Raw genomic sequence first — 25,908 nt, 5'->3', positions numbered from 1 at the left:
TAAATCTAAAACTCCCTTATAATCATACATTTATGTAGAACCTAATGACTATAATATACCCTGGTCCCAAACATCTCTCAGTGAGGATATTATTTCCTTTATGATTTGACAATGAAATACAAGATTTGGTGATCATGACATGATTAGATGTCCTTTAATAGAGGTATTTATAGTTTGGAGTAAATATCATATGTTGTCACCTATTAGGATGCAATAGAACACCTGCAACCCATGAAATAATATTGTGTAATATCTGGCAACATTAGTATTTTTTGATCTGTTCCAATATGATCAGCAATCAGAAAAACTGAACTCATACAAGTAGAAAAGACTTTACAGGAATACAAATTAGCTTACAAACTAAAAGGTGGGATAATCTATGCAAAAAAAATCAAACTCACTGATGTACTCTCATCCACGTATAAAGGTGAAATTCCTGAGGAATACTACCTGTGTAGCTTGGGGCTTTAAGAGAACACAAATGTAGCTTCTATTCTCATCATGCCTGTCAAACAATCTTTATTGACAAACACAACTCTTCTAGAGAAAAACAAACTACTCAATCACTTATTGTTATTGGTTTTTTTTAAGTTAGATTACATGTACATTTGAACAAAAGTAATTGTTTTTCTCATTACTATCTTGTGGGCAACAGCTACAAAATCAGAGCCATCATAGTCCCACCCATGGGCGAGTTGTTATCTGTGCATTTAGCCTCACTGGACAAAACACACACAAATGCACACACAACACAGTAAAGCACATTTTTCTCCTTTTTCATCACAGTTAGCACCACTAATTCAGAAACTACATCATGCGACTCTCTGCTATCTGCGGCAGTTGGCAAGGTGACGGTCGTCAAGGTGACAGGCGAGATATGTCCTCCAGTCGGGAACTCAGACTGAGCTGATCCTCGGAGGCCGACGACTTGCCCAGGGACACCACGTACATCTCTTTGTAGGCTGACAGCATCTGCTGAGACCTGGTAAGCAAGGATACCCAAATTTGATCATGAAATCAGTCAAGAGAATGAAGACAAGCTTAGAAACATCAGACACACTTCGTATATACCTTAACCCGTTGAGGACGAGTCCCGAGTATACTCGGGCAGGTGTCTATGGTAAATGCATGTTGTAGCAAAATCAAACCGTCCTCAACGGTTTAACTGCCTTACTGGATACTGTGCGTGTCGTATGTTTCAAAATCTTCATTTTCACACCAAAATATTGCATCTCATAATACGAATACAACATACAGTTTATGTCACCCTCCATGCTGGGAACTCATAATAATTTCTCATGAGAGAAGACAATATTTACATCTTATCTTGTCATTGTGGTTTTTAACAGCAAATTCAGCAAATTCCATCACACGCAAAATTGTCTAATGGGTCCTAATTCCTCAAATATTATGCTTGCGATATACGTGCCATACAGAGTGTGAGAATATTTTATGAAACAAACTGACCTTTTCTTCCCACTGTTTGAGAGTTTGACAAGTTGGAGAAGGACAAACTGGAGACGAGATTCAAAAATGGCCAGAAGTCTTTTCACCTCTTCCATCTCAGACTTGCTGCCTTCCGCATTATCGTCGTCCTCCTCCTCCTCTTCCTCCTCCTTCTCCTCCCGTTTCTTCTCCTCCCCCTCCTCTTTCTTCTCCTTCTCCAGTTGACGTTCATGCCCTTCTCCCTTTCCCGAGACTTTCACTTTTGAATCTGCGTGCTGCTCTTTACAACAGTCTGCATCACTTAAACCAACTGCCTGATCTCCCAGGTTGGATCTGTCCTGCTCTGTCCTCCTCATTTCATCATCTTGCTCGAAAGATGATGTGGCAGGAGGCGACAAGGCTCTTCCTTTGGGCGCGTGCCTGACCCTACCCCCTTCCTTCATCGCTCCATCTTCTCCCCCCTCTTGTCCTGCTCCCTCTCCTTCCCCTCCAGGGCTGCGCCCTCCGTCTCCAACCCCTGCAGTGGTGACGTCTCCCACTGTTCTTGCCACCCCTGGGTCCAGCGTGACCTCCCTCGCGGGGACCGCTGCCTCAGCAACGCCACATTTTGATGTGCTCATCCGAGATGACTGCTGGGCAGGAGACTCTGCCTGCTTTGCAGCACCCTGGTCTAGCTTTGTTGCGGTTTGTGTTGAAGGCATGGACGAGGGCACAATGTAAAAACTCATTTTCTCCAGCTGGGGCATGACTTGCCTACAGCCAAGCAGGATCGCTAGAGCGCCCTCTAGTGTCTTGAAGCGTGTTGCTGCTCCTGTTTGACCTGGAAGGGGAAGAAAATATAACACTATGATTTCAAAAAGTGGATATGGGAATGCATAAACTTAATTTTGAGACTTTGTAGGTGAGCCATGATGTCACTGATTACAACTGCCTGACTGTTTATAACTAACAAAATGAAAACCATGATAAAATTTTGTTAGACAAGTTTAATTTAACAACTTTCAACATGCTCTGTTTAAAAGTCATCCTTGGCAACTAAGGCAAAAATCTACAATGATTTCATGCCATGGGAAGAATTTGGTCTTTTTTTAGTTCATTTTAAGATAAGAGCAAATTTGGTGAAGATTGAGGCTAATGTCACTTGGACACATACAACATGAGAAAAGCATCCTCATATCCAAATTTGATATGTGACCAATATAACAATATCGTTTCAAAAAAACATGCACAGCTTTCATATTCTAAAGTTGATTTCTAAAGCTTATTCTATGAAACTTCTGCAACTTCTGTTTCTTTGATATTACTCCGTTCATTAAGGTTGTCTACAGCACGAGTCCAGCATTTTGCCGCAGGCACGTTGCAAGCACTAGGCTCTCACCTTCCAGCTGGTGCTCCAGCAGGGCCACTCTCTCCAGCTCCACCCGTAGGAGTTCCACCGGCCGATCCAGTTCCCGGAAGAGCTTGACCGCCTTGGCGTAGTGCAGCTCAGAGAGGGAGCGAGTGTGCTTCTCCTTCTTCTGGGAAGACTGCTAAAGTGGCGAAAGGAACACAGAACATAATCTCTCAATACGTGGCAAGGGGAAGACATCTCAACTTCTTAATGCAATGAATCTTGTGAGACATTGAATTCCATTTTTTTTTTTAAAATCAGTTCTCATTTAGATTGCAAGACTTACTGTCAACTATGATTGTTACAGATTGTTGTGCAGGGTGTTTCAATGGTTTTAAGCAGGCAAGGATGCCAATCTTGCTAACAATGTTGCCATACATCATACTTTCATGTACATATATTAAACATGGGTTCATTTGCATGTTAGATGACATTTTAATCATAATTTGATCAAGGGAATGAAAGTTGGCCATCTATATCCATGTATATCGGATAAGCTAAGCAGGTGAGTAAAAGACACTAACTTTGAGAAGGCTCACATCATCATCATCATCATCACCATAATCATCAATATCATCATCATTACCATCTATATCATCACCATCATTATTATCATCATCATCATCATTATTATCATCATTCATAACCATCATCAACATCATCACCATCATCATCATCATTATTATCATCATTCATAGTCTTTGGAACCCGTTCTGTTCTTCGTTAAGGTGTTTCCAATATCAAATTTGCCTAAAGATTACTGTAAAATCAGATATTTTGAAGTGCATGACACTTTCACTAATTTTGCAAGGAGCCAAATTTCATGCGAGTAAAATGCATGAGAAAGTGTTTGTCGACACAACATACTAAATGCAGTGGCGATTAGCAAAAGCTTCATGATTTTTTCACGAAAGTTTCATTTCAGTTTCATGCTGCGAATGTTTACAGTACAGTACACTCCCGTTATAACGAACATGGTTATAACGAAATTCCGGTTACAACAAAATAAACATTCAGGTCGCAAAATTATCCTTTCTATGATTTTCAGAGTTAATTTGTTCGGTTACAACAAAATAAAAATTCAGGTCGCAACATTATCCTTTCTAAGATTTTTAGTGTTAATATGTTCGGTTATAACAAAATTTCAATATAACGAATGAAAATTGCTGGTCCCATGGACTTCGTTATAACAGGGGTCCACCGTATATCATTACCAGGTAAGCTACAGGTGATGATTGCTGCAGAAATGTAAGAAGACAATCCATACACAAATGTTCCCCGAAGATTCAATTGCAAATACGCTGATAATTGCATAGGAGTAAACACAATTGCTGACACAGGTTCTACTCTGTCCTCTACATTATACACAAAAACACATTTTTCTTATGGATCTCCAGTTTTGCCTAAATGAGACAAAATTGTCAAAACCAGGGTGTTCTTTCCATGTATACCATAAAGGTCCTTGAATGTTGAGACACAAGAACAAACAACATCTCAAGACAAGAAAAAACAACAGCTCAAGAAAACGTCTGTGACCTCTTCATAGACCTCCTTCTCATAAAAATATCTGTACATGAAACGACAGCTTTTATAGTGTTGAGACATAGTTCTCTTTTAACCCTGTATGCATCAAGGCACTTGCCAAGTTTTTTTAATCAGCATGCAGTAACCCATCCAAATTTTACTCGGGTGTAAAGTTACCAAGCCCACTGAGGTGTAGCAGTGTGCCTCGGTCCAAAAGGAATGCCACGACAACACAAGGGGGATTAGGTGGATTAGGTAATCTCTATTGAATTAAGAACTATTTTTAGGACATCTGTACCAATCTGCACAGAAGGCTCTCCAGCACGCCTGCCAATATTAATTAGACCGGAAGTCGAGGAGACAAGCATTGGTATACCTCTGCCAAAGATTGCGTAGATATTGGGGGATGGTCCTGCAGAAGACAAGCCATGTTGAAATACGTCGTGCAGAGCTCCCAGGTGATCGACTCGTGCAGCAGGGCCTGGCCGCGCTTGCTACCCAACATCTGCAGCGCCCTCGTGTAGCAATCTGCTGCCTGGGATGCATCAGAACCAGTCAAAAAATGTTGTGAAGCTTGTTGCTACTTTCCTAGTCTCTGTGTTCTATTTTCTTTAATTTGGTTGTTCCAAAAAGCAAACCTTCAACACTCCAGTTACTTTTGAGTTGCTCAACTCCCACATATTACATGCACATTTGTTTAGAGTTTTAATCATCATTATAGGTTTTAGAGAAAAACTCAAGATCTTGATGCCTTTCAACTGGTTAACTTTGACTTGGGACTATCATTTCAATGCCTGCAAATTTTCCTTTCCGCTTTTGTCATTGGTAATTTTAAACAGGTGATAAGCACAATCAGGGTATGCAATCATGACTTTCTCACTTTAAAAAATTGTAACTTCTAAAAGAATGTACCAACTGACTTAAAAATTCACATGCAGCATGCTAAGACATCAGTTATCACATGTGGTGAGACAATAGCTAATTTCTTCTCATTTACTGTTAATTATTAAAGATTAATTACCAAAAAGTCCCCCCAAACCCATGTAATGCGTCAAAAAATGCAAGATTTGAGGTCCATATCTTAAGTCTACTCCTATGTGTTTGGTATCAAATTAATGTATTTTTTCCTGGCATTGCTTGCATGCAATAAACTAGATATATCGCTACGGTGACTGATATGCCTCCGCCATAATGCATGGTTCTCCTAATAGGTCTATAGTACAATGTCTTGACAATGTGTGATGACAGTTTCACACAATTGGCAAAATATTAAAATGACAGGTTTGCCACAAATGTGCTGAATGCTCACTTTCCTAGAACTAGGTTCAATTGGATGAATGATTAAAATGTCAGAGTGCAGGTATTTGGGAACAGATGATTTTTACTTGACTTTTGACCCTTTTATAAGTTTATGCATTGAGTAATTTTCAAGGTATTGAGAAAAAGTATAATTTCAGTATCAAATGGGAAAATAGCATTATCTAAACCTGGCCTTTGACCTTTGACCTCACAGTTCCAAAGAGAATCACTGTTAGGTTGAACATGCATAAATATGTAAGTTTCATGATGATACCTTGAGTTACTTTTGAGATATGGAGGAAAAAGTGCAATTCAACACTTTCACTTGACTTTTGACCTTTTGGCAAGAAACTTCCCACAGAATATATATTGGGTAATACATGCATACATCAAGTTAAAAAAAAAACAACCTTCAGGCATTGCATAAATATAAGGAAAGTAGTGATATTTTGAGGAGTTGACCTTGACCTTTGACCCCTTGACCTTTGAAACATGACCCCCAACTTCCCTAGATAATCACTGCCCATTGGAACAAGCATATATACTGAGTTCCATGAAGATACCTTGAACCATTTGAGAGATATGGAGAAAAACATGAATTTTCAACCTTTTTTTTCCACAAAATCACCTGTGACCTTTGACCCCATGACCCTAAAATCCAAACAAAGTATTATCCCCCCAGTATATACCCTCATACCAAGTTTGATGTAAAACCACCACACGGTTCTTGAGATGTCGACAAAAACAAAACAGGACGGACGTACGGACGGACAGACGACCCGAAAACATAATGCCTCCGGCCACTTCCTTGGCGGAGGCATAAAAACTGTGGTTCTTTCAGCTGGAGAAAGTTATGAGGTCTGAAGTCCCGTCCTGGTAGGAGTGTAATGCTGGCTTATTTTTGTGACATTGTGACCTTTTAACCCATGCTGCACAGGTATACATGGAGAAACAGCTTATTTTTCTGCCTTTCCCTAAAGTACTGAAGACACACTACAATATGGTGTGCTGTTTGCCAATAAATGTTCAGCCAGTTTTGAGTTTTGAGCCATTTTCAAATGCTGAGGAAAATAAGTGCAGCCGTTTTTCAGTATTTTCAGTGAGGTATATCCTAATTTGACTACTTAAAAGAATCTTTTCCCCTTATTGAATATCCTTGTTTTTTTACCCATGAATTGTACATATGTAGAAATCTATTGTGTGAAAATTTTAGCAAATGTGAGCAATAAGAACTTATTTTTTTATATTTTTACAAATTGCTGAGGAAAAAAAAGACCGATCCACGCCCATGTTATACTGCATGAAGGTCATATGATAAGTGTTCAGAGTTCATATTTCAATGCTTGTTCAATTTCTAAAGATATCATAAGCAAAAACATAGTATTTTGGCTTAATATGTCATTGTTTGAGTGTCACAGCTTGGATATCAACTCAAGACATCATAAATCTCACATTCATTCTTCTATCTGTGTTTACAAATATGAGAATGGATCCAAACACTGTGCGCACATTAAAGGTCAAACTGTACAGGTAATTTTTTGATGAAAAATATCATATCTTCCAAAGTACCAGCCCTAATTTCATAAAACTTTGTAATAATAGCCACTATATGTCTGTTACCTATTCCTGAAAGTTTCACTTCTTCTCTCTTTGGCAAAAGTGAAATATGATAAAATATGTAAAAGTGGTTTTATTTGAATTCAAAATAATGCCTACAAAATTGATCATCCATTTCGAGAAGTGAAAATATGACATTTATTCATATTTTGTGATATGTCATGGCTATGTGCTGGTGGTGAATGAAAGGGATGTTTATCAGGAATATCTAACAACCATATCAGATGAAAAAACATTCTCCTTTTTTTTAATGAATTTTTCCAATATATCAGTCATTTCAATGTAATTCGACACCCCTAATTAAAATGCTAATTTATGCGCAGTTTAATGCAAAATTTTGACTCTTTCTTTACATGAAATGAAAATTTGAACACTCAGCTACAACAAACAGCAAAAAAAGCATTTTCACCAAGTTTTTTTCATTTTTCCCCTGTTACACAATTGCATACCCTGATTGTGCTATTGACCAACAATGCTCTCTGATATTTGATATATGCAATGATCTGGTGATAGTGATATTAAACAAATTTCCTACATCAGGGCAGAAGTATAATTCATGCTTTCAAGTTTCATAGAATATACTGCATGAGAAACTTAAACACATCTCTGATTTTGCAAGGCTGATTACTAGATCTTGCAAAAATGAAACACCTTAGACAAAATATACCGTAAACTATGCACAACAAATCGAATATCAGTTTTACTATTTGAAGTGTTTGATAAATTTTTCCTGCAAGCTAAAAATGAGGTCAATCTCACAATACAAAATCAATTGGTTAAAAAAAAAAAAAAATATATATATATATATATATATATATATGTATATGATAAAAAACACTTAAATCTGCACATCCAACATAGCATTATGTTAAGAAGGCTATCAAATAGTCTTAACACACAAACACAAATGCCCTTATTCTAAATAATTTATTTGTTTTTACCTTGACATAATAATGCTTCTCCTGGTTGCTGAATTCCCCCTTGGGTCCCATGCTGCCACCGGCCCCATAACTCTGGGCACACAGTCTCATCAGCCGGCCCATGTTGCTGTTCAGGAGGGCCACATTGGTCATGTCTGCCACCTCCTCAAAAGTCTTGATCCCGGCGTCGAAATACATGTAGCTCTCCTTCCACAACTCTTGCTGGAAAAGGCTGGGGAGGGAGTCTAGTCACAGAGAGATTGAAAGCGAAAGACTGTTTTAAAGCTTTGGCAGACAAAGTGCTCTGAATAGACAGTGTGTTGTTGTATTTTTCTTGTATTGTCCTTCAAGTTGCTTAAACATCTCTAAAACAGTTAGCTCATAATGTGTAAACGGTCTTCCTTGTCATAAGAACTCCTAAAAAATCTCAGCAAATTCAAGCAACAGGTTCACATGTGTATTGATACTGAATTACTATTTGTTTCACATGGCTGCTATTAAAGGGAGTATTAAATGCTTGCAAGTGAGCAATACACGACAGACTGCTGTCTAACTCTCTAGCGAATGACTAGGAAATGCGGATAAAGTGCCTTGCCTCGGGGCGTTACTACTGCAGCCACAAGAGGTACACCAGGGACTGCGGAGATTACCAGTCCATAGTCTTAGCTACTAAGCCACCAATGGCTCCTGTAATGCATTGAGCTGACTCCATGTCCTTCAGCAATGTTCAATAGTACATGTCTCAACACTTCTTGTGCTCACTCAGTTTAAACACAAAATTTGTGAAAAGAAATGGAGCAGGGGCAAAGTGAGTGTTTCTTTTACAGCATCATGAAATGTAAGACATCAGCAAGGTGGTTCTCACAGTTCTGGTCTTGAGGTAATTGATTTTTAATAGTAAATGTTATGTGTATCAATACTTGCTTTACATCATCTCTTCTTTGAAAAAAAAAAAATATGAAAAGAAGAAAGAAACTTTGTAGTATGTTTATAGAAGAGATTTTATGAATACCACAAGGTCTTCCAGGTGCTTTGATTAAAGCTGATATCAACTCATCATCACCAGAAATAACAAAATGAAACAAGGGCCCCGTTTCATAAAACTGTTTATCAATAACAACTTAAAGCTACTGAAATCCTTGCATCTGATTGGCTGAGAGCAAATTTGTCATAGAAATGTGGCAGTTGTTACTAATAACAAGTTTTATGAAACAGGACCCAGATATCATCATCCTGGTCAACTATAGAGGGGGAAAATGATACTGCATCTCAATGCAAAGTTTCAACTCCATAAGCTGCAGAACAAAAGTTAAAGGGAAACAAAAGCAAAACGGCCAGTGCTCCCAACAAAACACCTACCGTCCTTTGGCGCCACATTGGCCGCGGTGTTCATGAAGAAGACGCCCAGCTCGTTGCAGGCGTTGCCCAGCTTCTGGCTGATGTTCCTCCTAAAGGCCTTGCCCTTCTTGGAGGCCTCTTCCAGACACGCCTTGTAGCACCTGATGCTGGTCTCCAGGCAGTCCTCAGTCTCACTCTGCATCTCTGTGACTCGCTCGTACTTTCCCACTGAATGTCGAAAGTAGACACAACCGCCCAAAAACAGGTGAATAAGACACTCATGACCATGTACAGTGCACTCCCATTATACGAACATGGTTATAACAAAATTCGGGTTACAACAGGGTAAAAAATCAGGCCGCAAAGATATCCACTCCATGTATTTTCTTGTTTATTTGTTCAGTTATAACAAAATTTTGATATAATGAAAGAAAACTGCCAGTCCCGAGGACTTCGTTATAACGGGAGTCCACTGTAAGTTACAGGACACTTCCCACATGGGAAGCATAATGGGACAAGATGAAGAGGGGGGGGGGGGGGTTGAGTAGTCCAGTTTGACCCATTACCACATAGCCCCAAAGTTGGCTGACCACTGATCTTTTTCTGACCTTGGCATGACTAGCTCTAAGAGACTCTGTGCTTTTCACTAATATATGCTATTGCTCCACTTCATTAGAAAACTTGTGGCCTGATGGAAAATCATGGGGAAGTTGGCTTGCAGTTAAAATGCGATTTAACATAGCAAAGATTAGGCAACTAAGCACATTAAAAAGAAAAAAAGAAAGAAACATAATTATTCAAATGCTTCACAAAGTTAAGAATGCAACTTGCACATCATCTTAGACTTTGCAATTTGGACTGGAGATGGAAAAGATATGAAACTTTCCATTTTTGTACAAATATCACAATTTCTCACCTTTTTCCTTTTAATTCATCCTACTTTCCTGCATCCCCACCAAGTGAAAACACATCATCATCATTATCACGTTGTGGGGCAATGTGCCCAAATGGTCTAGCATGAAGTTACAATGAGGTACTTAAAGGTATTAGCCCACATTAGCAAACCCACGAAAATCAAAACTGCATAAAATAGGTCCAATATGACTTCAAGTACAAGTTATAACAGTAACATACCTCACCTGTTGCTCTTTGTCTATACCATTCGATAAAAGAGAGAAAATCATTGTTTTAAAATCAATCTTCAAACCGGGTCAACCCGACCCAAAATCGAATTACGAGCGCGGGCTAGCTACGTACATGTAACTTACACATGTATCGCATGCATGTAGTACGTACACTTGTATGTGGACCGGAGCTAGCGAGCGTTATACGCATGCATACGGTGCATTTTCATTTATTTTTATGAAAGCAATGGACTAATTGGAACGAAATTTTGCACAGGTGTTACTGCAATCATACCCAAACTCCATGCTAACTATGAGACCAATTGCTGCAGGTTTACAAATGTGGGCTAATACCTTGAAGACAACATGAATAGAAAAGATAATGGAAACTTATCAGATGTTTTCTTCCCATTCAGGTGACATGTGTGTGACCAGACCAGACTGCAATAGCTTAATTTTCCATTGAACACATGAGGGCTCACACTGACAATCATTTAGTGTTTGGGATAAAACTTTCCCAAGAGTGATATAAATGACTACCTCACACCTCTTAATCTAGATTCAGGGAGGGGAAGCCAATAGAGATAGATAGATAGATAGATAGATAGATAGATAGATAGATAGATAGATAGATAGATAGATAGATAGATAGATAGATAGAAAGATAGACAGACAGACAGATAGATAGATTATAGATAGATAAATTGATTGATATATAAACTGATAGATAGATAGATAGATAGATAGACAGATAGTAGATAGATAAAGAGATAGATAGAAAGATAAATAAACATATAGAGAGATAGGTAGATAGACAGATAGATAACAAGATAAAGTGATAGCTATTACTGGATAGATAGATAGCTGGACAGATAGATAGAGAGAGAGAGGGAGAGACAGACAGACAGAAAGAGCGAAAGAGGGAGGGAGAGACAGAAAGACATATACAGAGAGAAAGAGAAAGATAATGCCTGCAATGCTCGCATCACCATCTGACGTCTGCTGGAGTACAGCTATCTCCAGAATGGCGGTGTCGACGTCGGACATGTTCTCGTAGTCGTGCCGGTGGAGGGTCTGGTTTTCGAGGTCGTGCGTCAGGAGGAGATGGGAGTCGCCGCACACCGCGAGGAGCTGACACAGTTTTCCGTCTGGGTCATGGATGGAGCTACATGCGCCTGGGTGGGAATCGAAACAGCAGGTGTACAAGCTGTCAGACCTTTGGCAGTGGCTCCATGCCAGATAGAGTATCAGGAGACCGCGTCTTGATAGATGTATGGACCCAGTGTGGGTTGAAGTTTACTACTAGTCGGTGGGGTCAATGCATCCAAACAATTGGAACCACGCTAGCAATCTCATGTTTTACGCACACATCTTGAATTCACTCATCAAAACATATCAGCAAGATGCAACGTGTCTTGAAAGAGAGTAGAGTCTGTAAGACTTCAAGACTTTTTCGTTCTTTCTCACATATTTTACTTTCCTCGTGTTTTCTCTGATATTTTATTTCTGCCTGCTAGGTTCTTGGATGGTTTGAGCTATGATGTGACACATGTTGTCCTAATGTTAGAAAATATGAAAGACAGTAAAAGGGCCTGATAAAAAGGGATCACCCATCAAAGAGATATAACAATGCATATCACCCATAACTGATTGCATTTTGAACTTGGTACATTGCCAATTTCCTGATATGAAGATAAGATAAAGGTATACCTTAATTTTCAGCTACATGGGAAATCATTCACTGTTCACAGCAAAAACAAATATAGATTGTATGACAGTTGATGACTTCAGGAGTAAGCAAGAGTTTTAAGCACTTTGACATACATTTTGCGCTGAGAGCAGTATGCAATGCTTCCATTGAGGAAGAAATCTTTATATCTAAATATACCAAGGAATCATTATTTCTGGCAGTTTTCCAAACTTTCTTGAAGATCTTTTTTTCCTTCAATAATAAATTTATCTATCATATACATATATTCTAGTTTTATTTGCAATTTTCCCTCCCTTGCCTTAATGTGCATTTGATATCATTTTGTGAAGTGCTGTGAAACATTGTTGTAAAAGCGTTATTCAAGTACCAATATTGTACGGTTTCGTACGAGGGATAGAGATAATTATTCATGCATGTACCCCATTACCTCCCCATAAGTTAACCTGTTCAGGATGAGCTGAATTTGCTATAACACGCATTTCCTATAGACACCTGCCCGAGAACTAGTCTTCAACAGGTTAAGGGGATAAGGAGTGGGGCTACAATGCAGACAAAATATAAAATTAACTATGTTGTGTGTGGACTACGCATCCTAAAACATACAGTATAGAAGTTCTCCAGATGTACTGGATAGGGCAGTTTAAATCCCCATGCGTTTGCAAAGTAGTGGATTTACTGCAAAACTAGAAAACATTCACTGCATGCAACTTGAAATAAACTTTTGCATGCATTTTACTTTTGCTAATCTTGGCTACTCACAAAATTCACCAAAGTTTCATCATGCAAAAATTTCTGGTATTACAGTAAATGGCTGCAACTCACCAAGACATTTGATGGCCAGATGGCTTGTGAGGAGCGCCCTCCCATGACGATGCTGTCGCCAGGCCACTTCACTCAGCACACAGTAAGCCTCATAGGCCTTCTCTAGGAGAAGCAGTCCCGAGGTCTCCTGCCACGAGCCCTGCGGGAAGGACTTCTCCTTCACCACCACCCTATCACTGGCCACGCCCCCCGCCCTGCCCTTGTCCGATGACGGAACCCTCGGCACCAGGACGCCGCACTTTCCTGCGGCAGCATCGTCAACATCTGAGCTCTGACTGTTGCCTTGGCAGACTGTCCGCATACTGCGTATCACTATCTGATCCTCTGTCCTCTCTTCCTTGAGAGTACGAGGTTCATCACTTGCACCGTCCCCATGAGGACCTCCAATTGTACTTTCCCCCTTCCTTTGTTTGCCATGTCCATCACTTTCTGATTGCGGAGTCCCCTGAGTATCATCCAGCATGCTGTGCGGAGGTTTCACAAATGGATCGCTTGAAAGTTCGCAACCATGGTCATCTTCTTCTTCTTCCTCTTCTTCTTGTGTCGATGAAGCCTGCCCCCTACCATCTCCGCCAATCTTTCCGCCGACTTCCAGGGGGCGTTGCTCTTTTCCCGGTTTGTCCGGCAAGGGTATGGCTTTACTGGTCTTCTCTGGAGACAGTTGTGGCAGGAGCATCGTGATTGGGGCCTGGGTGGGAGAACCTGGTTGGCGGGTGCTGGCCTTGCCATCAGACGATTTGGCCTTGAGTACCTCCAGGCCCTGTACTCAAGGAAGATATATGACAACAATTTTAAATGCTATGTGATAACATGAAGTACACATTCCTGTCTCAAAACATACACATATCATGCTCTTGACAAGATATCTTAGGATTCTAGAATGACAGCAAACAGGTGTTCTTCACTGCATGAATGTTTGGCTCTTTTACTTGCTGTCATTTATCTGCAAATAAATATAATCACATTTTGGATAAGAATGCATCCTTTAGTGATTAGTTGAAAGAGCTTCATGTGACTGATTTTTTTTTCAACTGCTGGTATTTAACAATGTTGGCCTGTTTGACACTTCATGGCATACTATTTGGAAAATGTCACTTCTATACAACATTTTCCAAATTGTAAACTGATTGTGAAACAATGTCATGAAGCAACTGTGAAAGCGTGCCCTGCTTAATACGGTTACTGTACTATGGGCCTCGGTGAATACAAACTTTCTATTTACTTTAGGGGCTGCAGCCCTCAGTGGAAAGTACTATTTTGGGGTCATGTCTGCCTACCCTCAAGCGAGGAACTGTGGCTTTAAATGCAAGCATCAGAAACAAAGAGGATCCAAAAAGCTATAATCCACACAAAGTGAAAGTAGGATGATGAGTGATTAAAAAAAAGTGTAAGGGGTGCAAACAAACAAGAAGTCACTACTCTAAAGAATGCCTGCACAGATGATTTGGTGAAAAAAAAAAACAGAAAAAAGATATGGGTGGGTAAGTGGGCCTGGATTTGATGACATACAATGTGAATTCCTATGTATTGCGCTCAATGTTTCACTTAACAACTTAACAGTTCAAATTCTCATCAATCTCTTTCCTCACCATCACCAACATATACTGTATACGGCATACATTTTTAGCGAGTCTAAATTTCCACGAATCGGGACTTCCCAACAATTTCGCAAGTGGTTAAATTCGCGATCGTGGAGTACTGTACTGAATGGAGAAATGCATACAGTATAAGTCTGTGTCATATTTATATCGGAATCAGAGTCATTATTTTCGTGTGTCTTTAATTTCACGAATAGCACCTGACTCACAAAATTCACGAAAGTAAAAACCTTGCAAAATATTCGGGGGATACAGTACTCACCCTGACGACGTATTCCAAAGTCTGCATGGCTTTCTCCTCTCTGGAGGCATTCAACAGTTTGACCTCTGACCTCCTGCGCTCGTCATCCCGGTGGTTCTTCCACGCCTTTTTAGCCGGCTGCTTGAGGCTGGGGATATCGATGGGAGGCAGGACGTAGTTTCCATCATCTTTCTCTCCGGTCATCCCTCCATCATCGTCGTCGTCGACATCATCGTCTTCCACTTCGCTTCCTGTGCTAGATTCGCCTGGGAACACAATAGAGGATGGAATTTTAGAGAAAATCAGTTCACTCTGGTCAAAAAAAGGAAAAGATGAGACAATCACAAAGATTTTCATTTCTATCCGCTGATGGTGAAGAATAATATGATTCACTCCAGTCTTTTTTGTAAACTCAAAACTACTGAAATCTCAAATCATCATCATGTTGTGCATGTATCAAGAGAATCACGAGGAAGGGTTTCTTTGTGCCATAGAATTGATCCAACACAAAAACAAGGCTGGTCCACATCAGGTCCACATCAATGTGTCATAATGACAATCACTCATATAAGTTTACCACTATCTATTCACAGAATATTTACATGTTTTCATAACAAACCAAAAAAAAAAACACCCAACTTATGGAAATCAGGCAGATTTTGAACTGTCTTCCAATGAAAGCTCAGAAAAGGTGTCATCTTTTCTTGATATGCCTTTTATTTTTGTCTTTTGTCATCTTGACAATATCGCTCATTTTCTTCAAGCAGTAAGGTTAAAAGTAGTAAAAACTACCTGTCCAGTCCGAGCCAACCTCATCATCGCTACCAGTGTTGCCATGGTTACCTTTCTTGTTGTTGTCGTCCATGAACATCTGACAAAGGATGTAGTTGGCCGAGACCACAATCTGTTTGACGAACCAATCACGACAGATCACGCATTTAGGGCAAATATCTACAACAGACAATGGTGCCAAAAAAATTGAGGCTACCGAGACTGTGAGTTTGCAATACTAAATTATGCTGCTGTAGCCAGAGATATTCATAATGTGCCTGCTGTTGTAATAGAAGGCCACACATGTGCTAAGATCATTCATAACTACAAAAGCACTCGGAGACTTCCGCCAAGCAGGTCATTTCCACCCATATACACATGCTGAAAATCATCCAATTTCCCTAAAGCCACATTTACACATAGGTCCTACAAAATAGTGGGATAACTAACACAATCTAAATCTCGAGATTTGTGTAAATGTGAATCCCACTAAGGATAAAAACACCTTGCGTGTACCTCATTAGCTTCCTGCAAGCTGTGTGGCACCTCAAGCAGAGCACACGCTTTAGTACTGGTATGCATATATGCACACCTCAATACGCACAGCTTGAACTCCCAAATTCATTGACCTTATTTGCCAAAAGATAAGAAATCCTTCAAAAATTCATAAGAATTCCCAGATCACTGCTAAAATTTGACCATCTGTTCCTTGTGTCATTATCAACTTTTCCTATAAGTTTCATCCAAATCCATTTGCAACTTTTTGAGCTATTTTGCAAACAGGCAGACATACAAACCCATGCTGACAAAAGCATAACCTCCTTGGCGAAGGTAATGATATCAACAAGTAGTGTCAAAAGTGTGCAGGCACACACCCTGACTTTTTGTCTTTGCAGAAAGAGTATGTTGAGCAGATTGATAACCACCTAGTAGACTTCCAACTCCCGATATATTATTATTGATTACTACCTTCAATGATCTTATTCATATTAGTCATATCTCACAGTACCTTTCTCTTCAAACAACTATGTGTTATTACACAGATATCGCAACCTAACTGTAAACAAAACAAATCACCTTTGCTTTTGCTATCTTATGAGGGAGACATATTGCTATTGCATCAAACCCACATACTCTTGACTTTCTTCCATAAAATCTTGCATACTCAGTACAACAGACATTACACTTTACATACACGTTTAGCACTAAACGCGACATTGTCAAAACCTCTTAAGGCATGTATACAGAGCAAACATGCTTTAAATGCAGAAGTTGGAAACTTCCCAGACAATATGGTTGGCACTATCAAAAGCAGGTCATTCCTGTGACCCCTTCATTCTGCCCTACTTTACCCTACCACTATTCAAAAAAATATATGTATATATATATTGAAGTGTTTACACACTAGCATGTTTGCACTTCCACACACTCATTGTACACATCAATCACTTGAGAATTTCACACTAACAATGTGTGAAACCCGAGGCTGCATGCACACATTATGTGTCACTGTCTGGTGAGCATGTGGAGGAGGGGGGGGGGGGGGGGGGGGCTGCGAGGGGACAGGATTGTACATTGTATGATGTAGAGTCTAACTTTCCAGGTCCACAATATCAACACTGGCAGGCTAACAATGAATAGAGCAGTCTTATTCTGAACGCAGACGGAATGTTCCCAGCACTGCCAAATCAGAGATCCATTATTATCTGACAACTAATATTTGCTTTAATGGCTCACTAGAAATATTTCACCTTTCACACACATCACTGATGATAAACAATGCTGACGCGCTGTCTAGAAGTCTCTCTTACAATGATATTTTTGAAGCTATTTTTTTTTTCTCTCTCTGATCTTGGGGTGCAAAAATAAATTATTGCAGTTGAATTGATGACGAAACCACCATTCTAATCAAGCTTCTCTTATAAAGGTAGTCTCCTGCTTTACTTTTTTTTTTTTTGGGGGGGGGGGAAGCTGAGGTTGATCTGTGATTGTAAGATGCAATCAGTTTGTTGTTATGATATTGTACAATGGCTCGTGAAATCGTCAGATGAATTTACATGCAATAAGTTCAGACTACACTATACAGTATGTCCCCCAAAAAAATTGCCATCAGATTTTCTCATTGATAACACTCAATATGATTAAACTGTCTAAATGCTACTTCAGGGTCTTAAGATATAACATTTTAGCTCTATTTCGCAGAAAACCCCATTCGATTTGATTAAGCGGTCACAGAGAAATGTGGATTGTTGTAAAGCATGTCATGAGTCTAATTCTTCCAAGTTTAGCACTTCGATGATCTTGTGTGTGAATACAATAGACAGAACTTGAAGGGAAGAGATTCCCAACATCCTCTACAAAATTCTTAATTTCTCTTTGACCACTGAAGCAAATCGAATGGGTTTTTCTGTAAGATGGGGACAATCAGTTATAGTTTCATACCCTGAATTTGTATTTAGATTGATTTAATATTTTTAAAGATATCATCGCGGAGGGTACCACTGTAATGTTTTTAGGGACATACGGTATATATATCAATTCACAATATGGCTATTTGTACATCATTTTATTTCTACATTTGTGTCGATATTGTTTTGAGAAAAAAATACAGAAATAAATGTAGTAAACAAACAAACAAACAATCAAACATACAAAACAAACAAACAACAAACAAGTGTTTACCTCTGGATGGGGGTCGCGACCCTGACCCAGCAGAGCCAGACACTTCATCAGGAGGGTCACTATGATGTGCTTGTCTCTGCAAGATGTATGAATTTGAGTCATTCGTCATTCATACACTTGTTTAATGTAACTGCTCAGGGAAGTGTAGAATGCTTGTAAGCAAGAAAACAGCCATAGGACCCACTGCCTTATTAACTTCTTTATGTGCCACATTCGCACGCCCAACTCAGTCAACATCGTGCCAAGTTCGCATATTTTGCTCAAACCTGCCCAAATCGATCAATAAATCGCCAAATGATACCTTACAATGAAACCATCACTCACGATTCCGTTCCTGTCAGATATAGCCTGGAAGTGCATAATGTTGCGATTAAATATCAAATGGTGTTACCTATTGCGTTTGCAAATAAATTCAGTGTTAATGATGCTGTTTTGTGTGCAAAGGACATGCCTGGAAAGTGATGTAGCTACTGATCATTTGAATGAAAAAGTAATCATGGATTTATGATAAAAATGTACATCAGAGCAAAGCTTCCCATTTTCCCTAGAATTTTGCTCATTGCATGTCCAGCATAATAAAAATCTATAAAAACTTACATAGACTTGAAACACAGAATTTTTACTCAAAGCATGCCTACATTGTATGTTGCGGTCTCAGAATAATGTGACAAACAGGGGGTTTAAACCGTGGCGCATATAGAGTTAAAGGCCCCTCCTGAGGACCAGGCTACAAAGATAAAATGCTTTGTCATAGAGCACTAACCACTGCAGCCATGTTACTTGAACCATAGAGGGACTCTGTAATTTATAGTTTGCGGTATTACATGTATCTGCTGAGCTACAAAAGTTCAGTGGATAAGGCCACAGACAGTAAAAAAATTGATGTGTCTTCACACAAGCGGGCTATTTTGCAGTTTAGGAAAAAAGCCCAGTATTATTAATGTACATCTTCATCAGCTCGAAGACAGCTAGCTCACCAGGGAAATTAGTTTGAAGTTGACGCATGAGTACTTTGCATCATTACTTGGCTCGCTCAGTCACAGAACTTTACGTAGAGTTTTGTGGTCCCAGCGTGCAGTTTGAATGATGGGATCCAAAAAAAATTCAGGCTGATGCAGACGCAACCCAAATAGCGCGCTAATTAACAAATTGGCGCACTATTTCACAAACTAGACCAAGGTTTGGGAGAAATGTTCTTGATCAAATAGCGCACCATTTGTTTCTTCATTGCAGGCTTCTTCAATAGCTGGTTAATTTGACAATGGGCTAATTTCCTAACCACAAAAGAGCGTGCTATTTCGATACTTGGGTCTGATGAAGACAGGGTCAATGTGCAGTCACAGTGGGTGGCAGTCATTACTGAAGTCTTTGTGTGTCCTCCTACGCACATCCAACCCAGTCAACAGCTTGCCAACTTTGTGTATTTTGCTCATAAGCACAAATTGATTTGTTTCAAATACTGGCCATTTGCTAGAAAAACAGCAACAGCTCTGTCATAAAATTTGTATCACAGCAAAGCTTGTAATTTTTCTCTGCAATTTTAGAACTGCATTTCTGAGTGAAATGCTTCTACAAAAAGTTGCAGGGGTTTGAAAAGCAGAATGTTTTCCAAAAGCATTGGAATAAAGTGGCACACAGGGGGCGTACACTGTGGCACACTTAGAGTTAATGGATTCAATTGATTACTTGATAATTTCAGCTGATGCTTGCAGTGTCTAATGATACTGACTATTATAGGGGGCAAAAGAGAGAGAGAGAGAGAGAAAATATGGAATAGATGAATCACATGGTCTGCCGGCAAATCTTTGAGACCAGACAGAATAGACTTATGCAATATTCCAGCTAAGAGATCTCATCAAAACTAGCAAAAACAAGCAAAAGAAAAAAATTAAGCACTTTATCATTGCAAGAACTAATATCATTAGCAATATCCTTTCCACCATTTTGCAAATATGGGAAACATGTATTTGAGCCTTTATACATTACTTAAAATAAACAAGCCAAACTTTTTAAGATCTTGGCACACAAAAAAAGACATATGGTATGTGGTAAATGTGTTGGGGTGCATTCAGAAAGTAACCCCAAGAATTTGACATGATGAAATGCTGCATTGAATCTCAACCTGTTGAGGACGGACTGATTTTGCTATAGCACGTACGTCCCACAGACACCTGCCCGAGTATTCTCTGGACTCATCCTCAATGGGTTAAAACATTGCAACACGTTTGATGGAATTTCAAGCTTCATGAAGGATTTCCATGAATGACAAACTTTGACCTTTGACCTGGACCATCCTATCTATTATCATCATCCAATATTAATGTCTCTCTTTCTTCCCACTCTTTGAGGTTGGACTAAATCCCTCGCCTTAAACCTAGCGACTTTCACTTTCAGAGAATTCCTCACCATCACATCATACATCATAGTCTCATATTTCATCAAGACAAACAGAGCGGTATGCATGTTGTCTCATGGTAGCAAGAAATTACGTGCACGAACAGACAAAGAGATGGCTGTAAAAAATGCAGTGTGTCTAGCTAGTAACATTCTAGTAATGGAAGTTCAAGGACATCTAAATATCAGGTTCTAGATATTCCACCATTTCATTCATACATTCATTCATTCATTCATTCATTCATTCATTCATTCATTCATTCATTCATTCATTCATTCATTCACTCACTCACTCACTCACTCACTCTCTGACCTTACTTGGCAGTGGTGGCCGTCTGGGACATGTTGTGGGCCACACGGTACAGCAGCATGGCCACCGGCACAACGTAGGGGTTGTCCCAGGGACAGTCCGGTTTCTGGGTCATCAAACTGCTCAAGTCATACAACTTGACCACATCATCACCTTGACCTAATCATTGACACAAGCACAGATGGACGGACAGTTAGACAGACAGACTAACAGACAAATATGGAAGGATGTTTTCCATCAGAAAAAAAAAATAATAATGAAGAAGCTGTACATTGTAACTTCGAGCTTGAAACCACCAGTTGTGATGAAGACTTTTGATTTCAATGCTCTGTACTGTTACATACATGCAGCTTTAAAATCTAGCTCCAAGTCACTTCTGAAAGGTACAGGCATTTCTATGTTTATGCTGTTAAAAAACATAATATACTTTTTATTGAAACATTAATTTTCCATATTTCCACAAATCTTGGAAACATACTATTTTGCAAAATTTGGAGATGGCATCGACTGCATTTTTGTTTTGTTTTGACTAGAGAGATTTTTTTTTTTCATTATTTCTTGAATAAGTCAACTCACAAACTTGAAAATATAGTAGCATCACAAAATAAATGCCAGTTACTGCATGTTACTGGTAAACAAGGCAATTGTCCTGTAGATAATTATCTCATCTACACAATTCATAAGTGAGAATGCTCATACAATTTGTGACCTTACAACCATCTATTTCATCACCAACGATCCGACTTTGCAGTTGTTATCAATAACTAAGAAACGTGACATTATGTCTGAGCATAAATAAATGTATCAAGACAAAAAAATTGACTCCATGAAGAAAGTTGTTTCAAACTGACCGTGGTAAGACATTAAGCACTGATCACTATGAATGGAGCTTACTGCACAAATAACAAAGTAAATTTAAGCCAACAATTCAAATGGCACTATATCATGTAGCTGAGCATTCTTTGCGAGTCATCAGTTACCTTAGATTTCCTAACCATCGATCATTTTCCCAAATTTACTGAGATCCAGATATCTCTACAACATCTATAATACAGAAAGCATCTACACCATAACAAAACAAAAACAAACAAGAGACCCGCGGGTCTAGCGCTCACCTGAGTATCGCAAGTTCACCTTTCACGCAGTCACTAATCTAAATTATTCACAGCTCTACCAAAATTTGACGAGGCATTCTCAAGTGGAAGATGAAAATGTACAATAAGGGCCCAATTTTTTTAAGATTCCTTAATTTGGGGGAATTGGGGCCCCCTGGGGCCCTCTGGGTGGGGCATGGTGCCCAGTTTGATAAATTGAGATCCTGACCACCTAGGGATGCTACCTGCCAAGTTTGACAAAAATCCATCATGAGGTTTTCAGGAAGAAGATGAAAATGTACAATTCAGGCCCCCATTTGGACCCTTCCAACCACCCCCCTCCCCCCTACCCCCAAGAGGGGCACCCCTGGATCTCCTATGAACAAACTTGAAACTACAGTCATTAATGTACTCACTCATAGTATTATCTCAGCTCTATAACTTCTGATTCTAGAGAAGATTTTTAAAGATTCCTTCATTTGGGGGGTTTGGGCCCCCTGGGGGCCCCCTGGGGGCCCCCTGGGCGGGGCATGGTGCCCATTTTAACAAATTGAGATCCTAACCCCCTAGGAATGCTACCTGCCAAGTTTGGTGAAAATGGGTCATGGGGTTCTCAAGAAGAAGATAAAAATGTACAATTTAGGCCTCATTAGGACCCCTCCTCACCCCCCCCCCCCCCCCCCTGGGTCCCAAGGGGGGCACCCCTGATTCTGCCATGAACAAACTTGAAACTACAGTCATCAATGTGCTAACTCATAGTATTAACCTAGCTCTATCACTTCTGGTTCTAGAGAAGAAGGTTTTTGCGGATTCCTTAATTTTGGGGGGTTTGGGCCCCCTGGGGGCCCCCTGGGTGGGTCATGGTGCCCATTTTAACAAATGGAGTTCCTAACCCCCTAGGGATGCTACCTGCCAAATTTGGTGAAAATGGGTCATGGAGTTCTCAAGAAGAAGATGAAAATGTACAATTTAGGCCCCATTAGAACCCTTCCCCACCCCCCTCCCCTGGGTCCCAAGGGGGGCACCCCTGATTCTGCCATGAACAAACTTGAAACTACAGTCATCAATGTACTAACTCATAGTATTAACTTCGCTCTATCACTTCTGGTTCTAGAGAAGAAGATTTTTACAGATTCCTTAATTTTGGGGGGTTTGGGCCCCCCTGGGGGCCCCCTGGGTGGGGCATGGTGCCCATTTTAACAAATTGAGTTCCTAACCCCCTAGGGATGCTACCTGCCAAGTTTGATGAAAATCGGTCATGGGGTTTTCAAGAAGAAGATGAAAATGTAAAAAGTTTACGCAAGACGCACGACGGACGACGGACGACGGACGACGGACGACGGACGACGGACGACGGACGACGCACGACGGACGCCGGACGAAGGGCGATCGCAATAGCTCACTTGAGCCTTTGGCTCAGGTGAGCTAAAAATCCTCCACCAAGTATTATATCTACATCTAGACTCCATGAATAACCAGCAAAATGACTATGATTGTAGCAAATCAAAGCATAATGACATGACTATGATGACTACACTGCATGTGAAGATGGCCCTTGGGCTTCCTAAAAGATCATTTACTACCACTCATATGATAAGTAGTGTAATCACCCAACAATGCTATATATATTGGCGATTTTCTCACTTTTAATTCAATTCTTCACACAAAACAATTTTCTGCACAAGATTTCTTGAAGATGCTCAAAAAGGAAAAGAAATGCTGAGACGAATCAATGGGAGGATGCATCACCCTCAACTCTGTGCAACCGGGTCATTGACCCCATGACCCTGACTGACCTTTGAACAGCCAATAAGTGTGGCCCTCCTTGGTGCAGTTGCTGTTGATGAAAGACAGGATGTTCTGGGCGATGTCCTTCACAAGCTGAAGGTCAAAGGTGTACATATTAGCTTAATTAAGACTTGTAATTTATCTCACTCAGTTACCACTTGTTCAACAAGACAGCTCTCCCCAGCAAAGATATGTACATATGTTTTGGTTTTTTTTAATCAAAATTATTGAAGGTATTATTTACCATTGGGAGGAGTGATTTAAAAAATGTTAAAGTTATCACATTTGATGCATATGTGTTCGTCAGTTGTATCACAAAAGATCCTGCCATATAAAACTTTCGCATTACAGCCTAAAATATAAGATATGACTATTTTCTCAATAAACCATAAGTGTAGATGGTTCAGTCTATAAACAATTTTATCATAACTATTGTTCACATTTTGTATATTTAACAATACTTAACATTGATTAGACTGATTAACAGTTTAACATATTGTTTGCTCCTATTCCTAACTCACATTTTAGAATTATTTTGAAGCACTAAAGCTAGGTTTTTGTTTCATCTGCAAATGGCAAATAATGCCTTTAATACTGCACTCACTGAAAAGCCACTCTCAGACACAAACATATTTTTAGTAGGCTGACTTGCAATGTGCAGTAAAAGTGAAAGTGTAACTAAAACTTCAAGCCACTCTAAAACAAGTACAGAACACGTACTAAACATGCAACCCCTGACCCACATGATGCTCCACTCCTCTTCATCTCTATATGTATAATTCTTCCATTGTAATACATTCTCTGTAATTGTGTTGCAATTTGCTTGTCACATTTTTATTCTCTTTGTTCAAAAAAGGATAAGAATAATAATGTACACATTATTCTCATCTAAACAAAGTAAATCTGGTAAAGAGAACAGAGCTTTACCAGATTTCATAAGACTTGAAAGTCAAGTGTTATCAAAATCATATGATGAATTGTTCTGTACGAATATGTTGGGGAATCCTGTCAAATTTTGCGCATAGAAACTGAAATATGAACTTTCTTTTAAACATACTAAAGACATTTCACCTTTTGAGAGAACTGGGCATTCTCCAGCTTGGGGATGTCTTCCGTCTTGATGAGCTCGTACCGCTGGACGAAACCGTCAAGGTGGTAGCACATGACCAGCTCTGGGACGTTGCACATGAGGTTGTCCAACCAGTAGTCCATTCCGGTCAGTATGTTGATGGGGCTCTTCATGTCCCTGTTTAGGACAGGACGGGGCCGGACATTTATACCACTCATCAACACTGGACTTCTTTTTCAATTCCCTGTGTGACCGAGTATCTGGTACCTCTCTGACTTTTAAGCACTTATCACCAGTGGGTCTTGGATAATTTTCTATTACATGTCAACTCATTTCTTCATGGATTTATACATTGTCAGTCTTTGAATGTGATTGATGATATCAATGATATTATTGATAAATTGTTAACAGCAAGATAACAAAAACCAAATGCAAGGGAAAAGTGTTTTCTTTCTGATTTTGTATCAAACCTGGAAAGTTAGAAATTGCAAGGCCATGATATCAGTACCTCATCTAACTTGCATGATGTGGTTGCTAATAAGAAAAATGTGTACAACTGTTTCCTGATAACAAGGCACAATCTTATGTCTGGCTGTAATAAAAATTTATATATTACATTTGTATTAGTTTTTCTCCATCTATTAAGCCAACTTGAACATTTGGGGGCACTCAGGCATAGTGGATAAGACTCCTGACTCCCAATCGCAGGACCAGAGTTCAAATCCTGCCTAGTGCTTACGTCCTTGGATAAGATGAGTTACCCACCATGT

The 25,908-nt window shown here is 39.6% G+C and overlaps 1 protein-coding gene across 1 annotated transcript in view; it reads right to left on the bottom strand.

Moving 5' to 3' along the window:
• Positions 1-858: 858 nt before the first annotated feature.
• The window catches only part of LOC139719727 (erythroid differentiation-related factor 1-like), a 68,206-nt gene continuing 43,156 nt past the window's right edge, over positions 859-25,908 (bottom strand). Inside the window, exons 8-22 of the mRNA XM_071631119.1 lie at positions 25,141-25,315; positions 24,078-24,162; positions 21,196-21,346; positions 18,484-18,559; positions 15,823-15,934; positions 15,052-15,296; positions 13,192-13,951; positions 11,648-11,833; positions 9,556-9,762; positions 8,218-8,441; positions 4,737-4,895; positions 2,825-2,975; positions 1,758-2,266; positions 1,468-1,514; positions 859-982 (exon numbers count right to left, since the gene is read on the bottom strand). Of these exons, the coding sequence (XP_071487220.1) occupies positions 859-982; positions 1,468-1,514; positions 1,758-2,266; positions 2,825-2,975; positions 4,737-4,895; positions 8,218-8,441; positions 9,556-9,762; positions 11,648-11,833; positions 13,192-13,951; positions 15,052-15,296; positions 15,823-15,934; positions 18,484-18,559; positions 21,196-21,346; positions 24,078-24,162; positions 25,141-25,315 (3,211 nt within the window). The remainder of the gene's footprint in view (positions 983-1,467; positions 1,515-1,757; positions 2,267-2,824; positions 2,976-4,736; positions 4,896-8,217; positions 8,442-9,555; positions 9,763-11,647; positions 11,834-13,191; positions 13,952-15,051; positions 15,297-15,822; positions 15,935-18,483; positions 18,560-21,195; positions 21,347-24,077; positions 24,163-25,140; positions 25,316-25,908) is intronic.

Source organism: Diadema antillarum, unplaced genomic scaffold, assembly GCF_040938485.1.
Source record: "Diadema antillarum isolate AM-2024a unplaced genomic scaffold, OU_Dant_1.0 scf00000114, whole genome shotgun sequence".
In the NCBI taxonomy this organism is placed as follows: Eukaryota; Metazoa; Echinodermata; class Echinoidea; order Diadematoida; family Diadematidae; genus Diadema; species Diadema antillarum.
The sequence above is the reverse complement of the archived record's forward strand: the minus strand, read 5'-3'. Positions and strand labels throughout refer to the sequence as shown.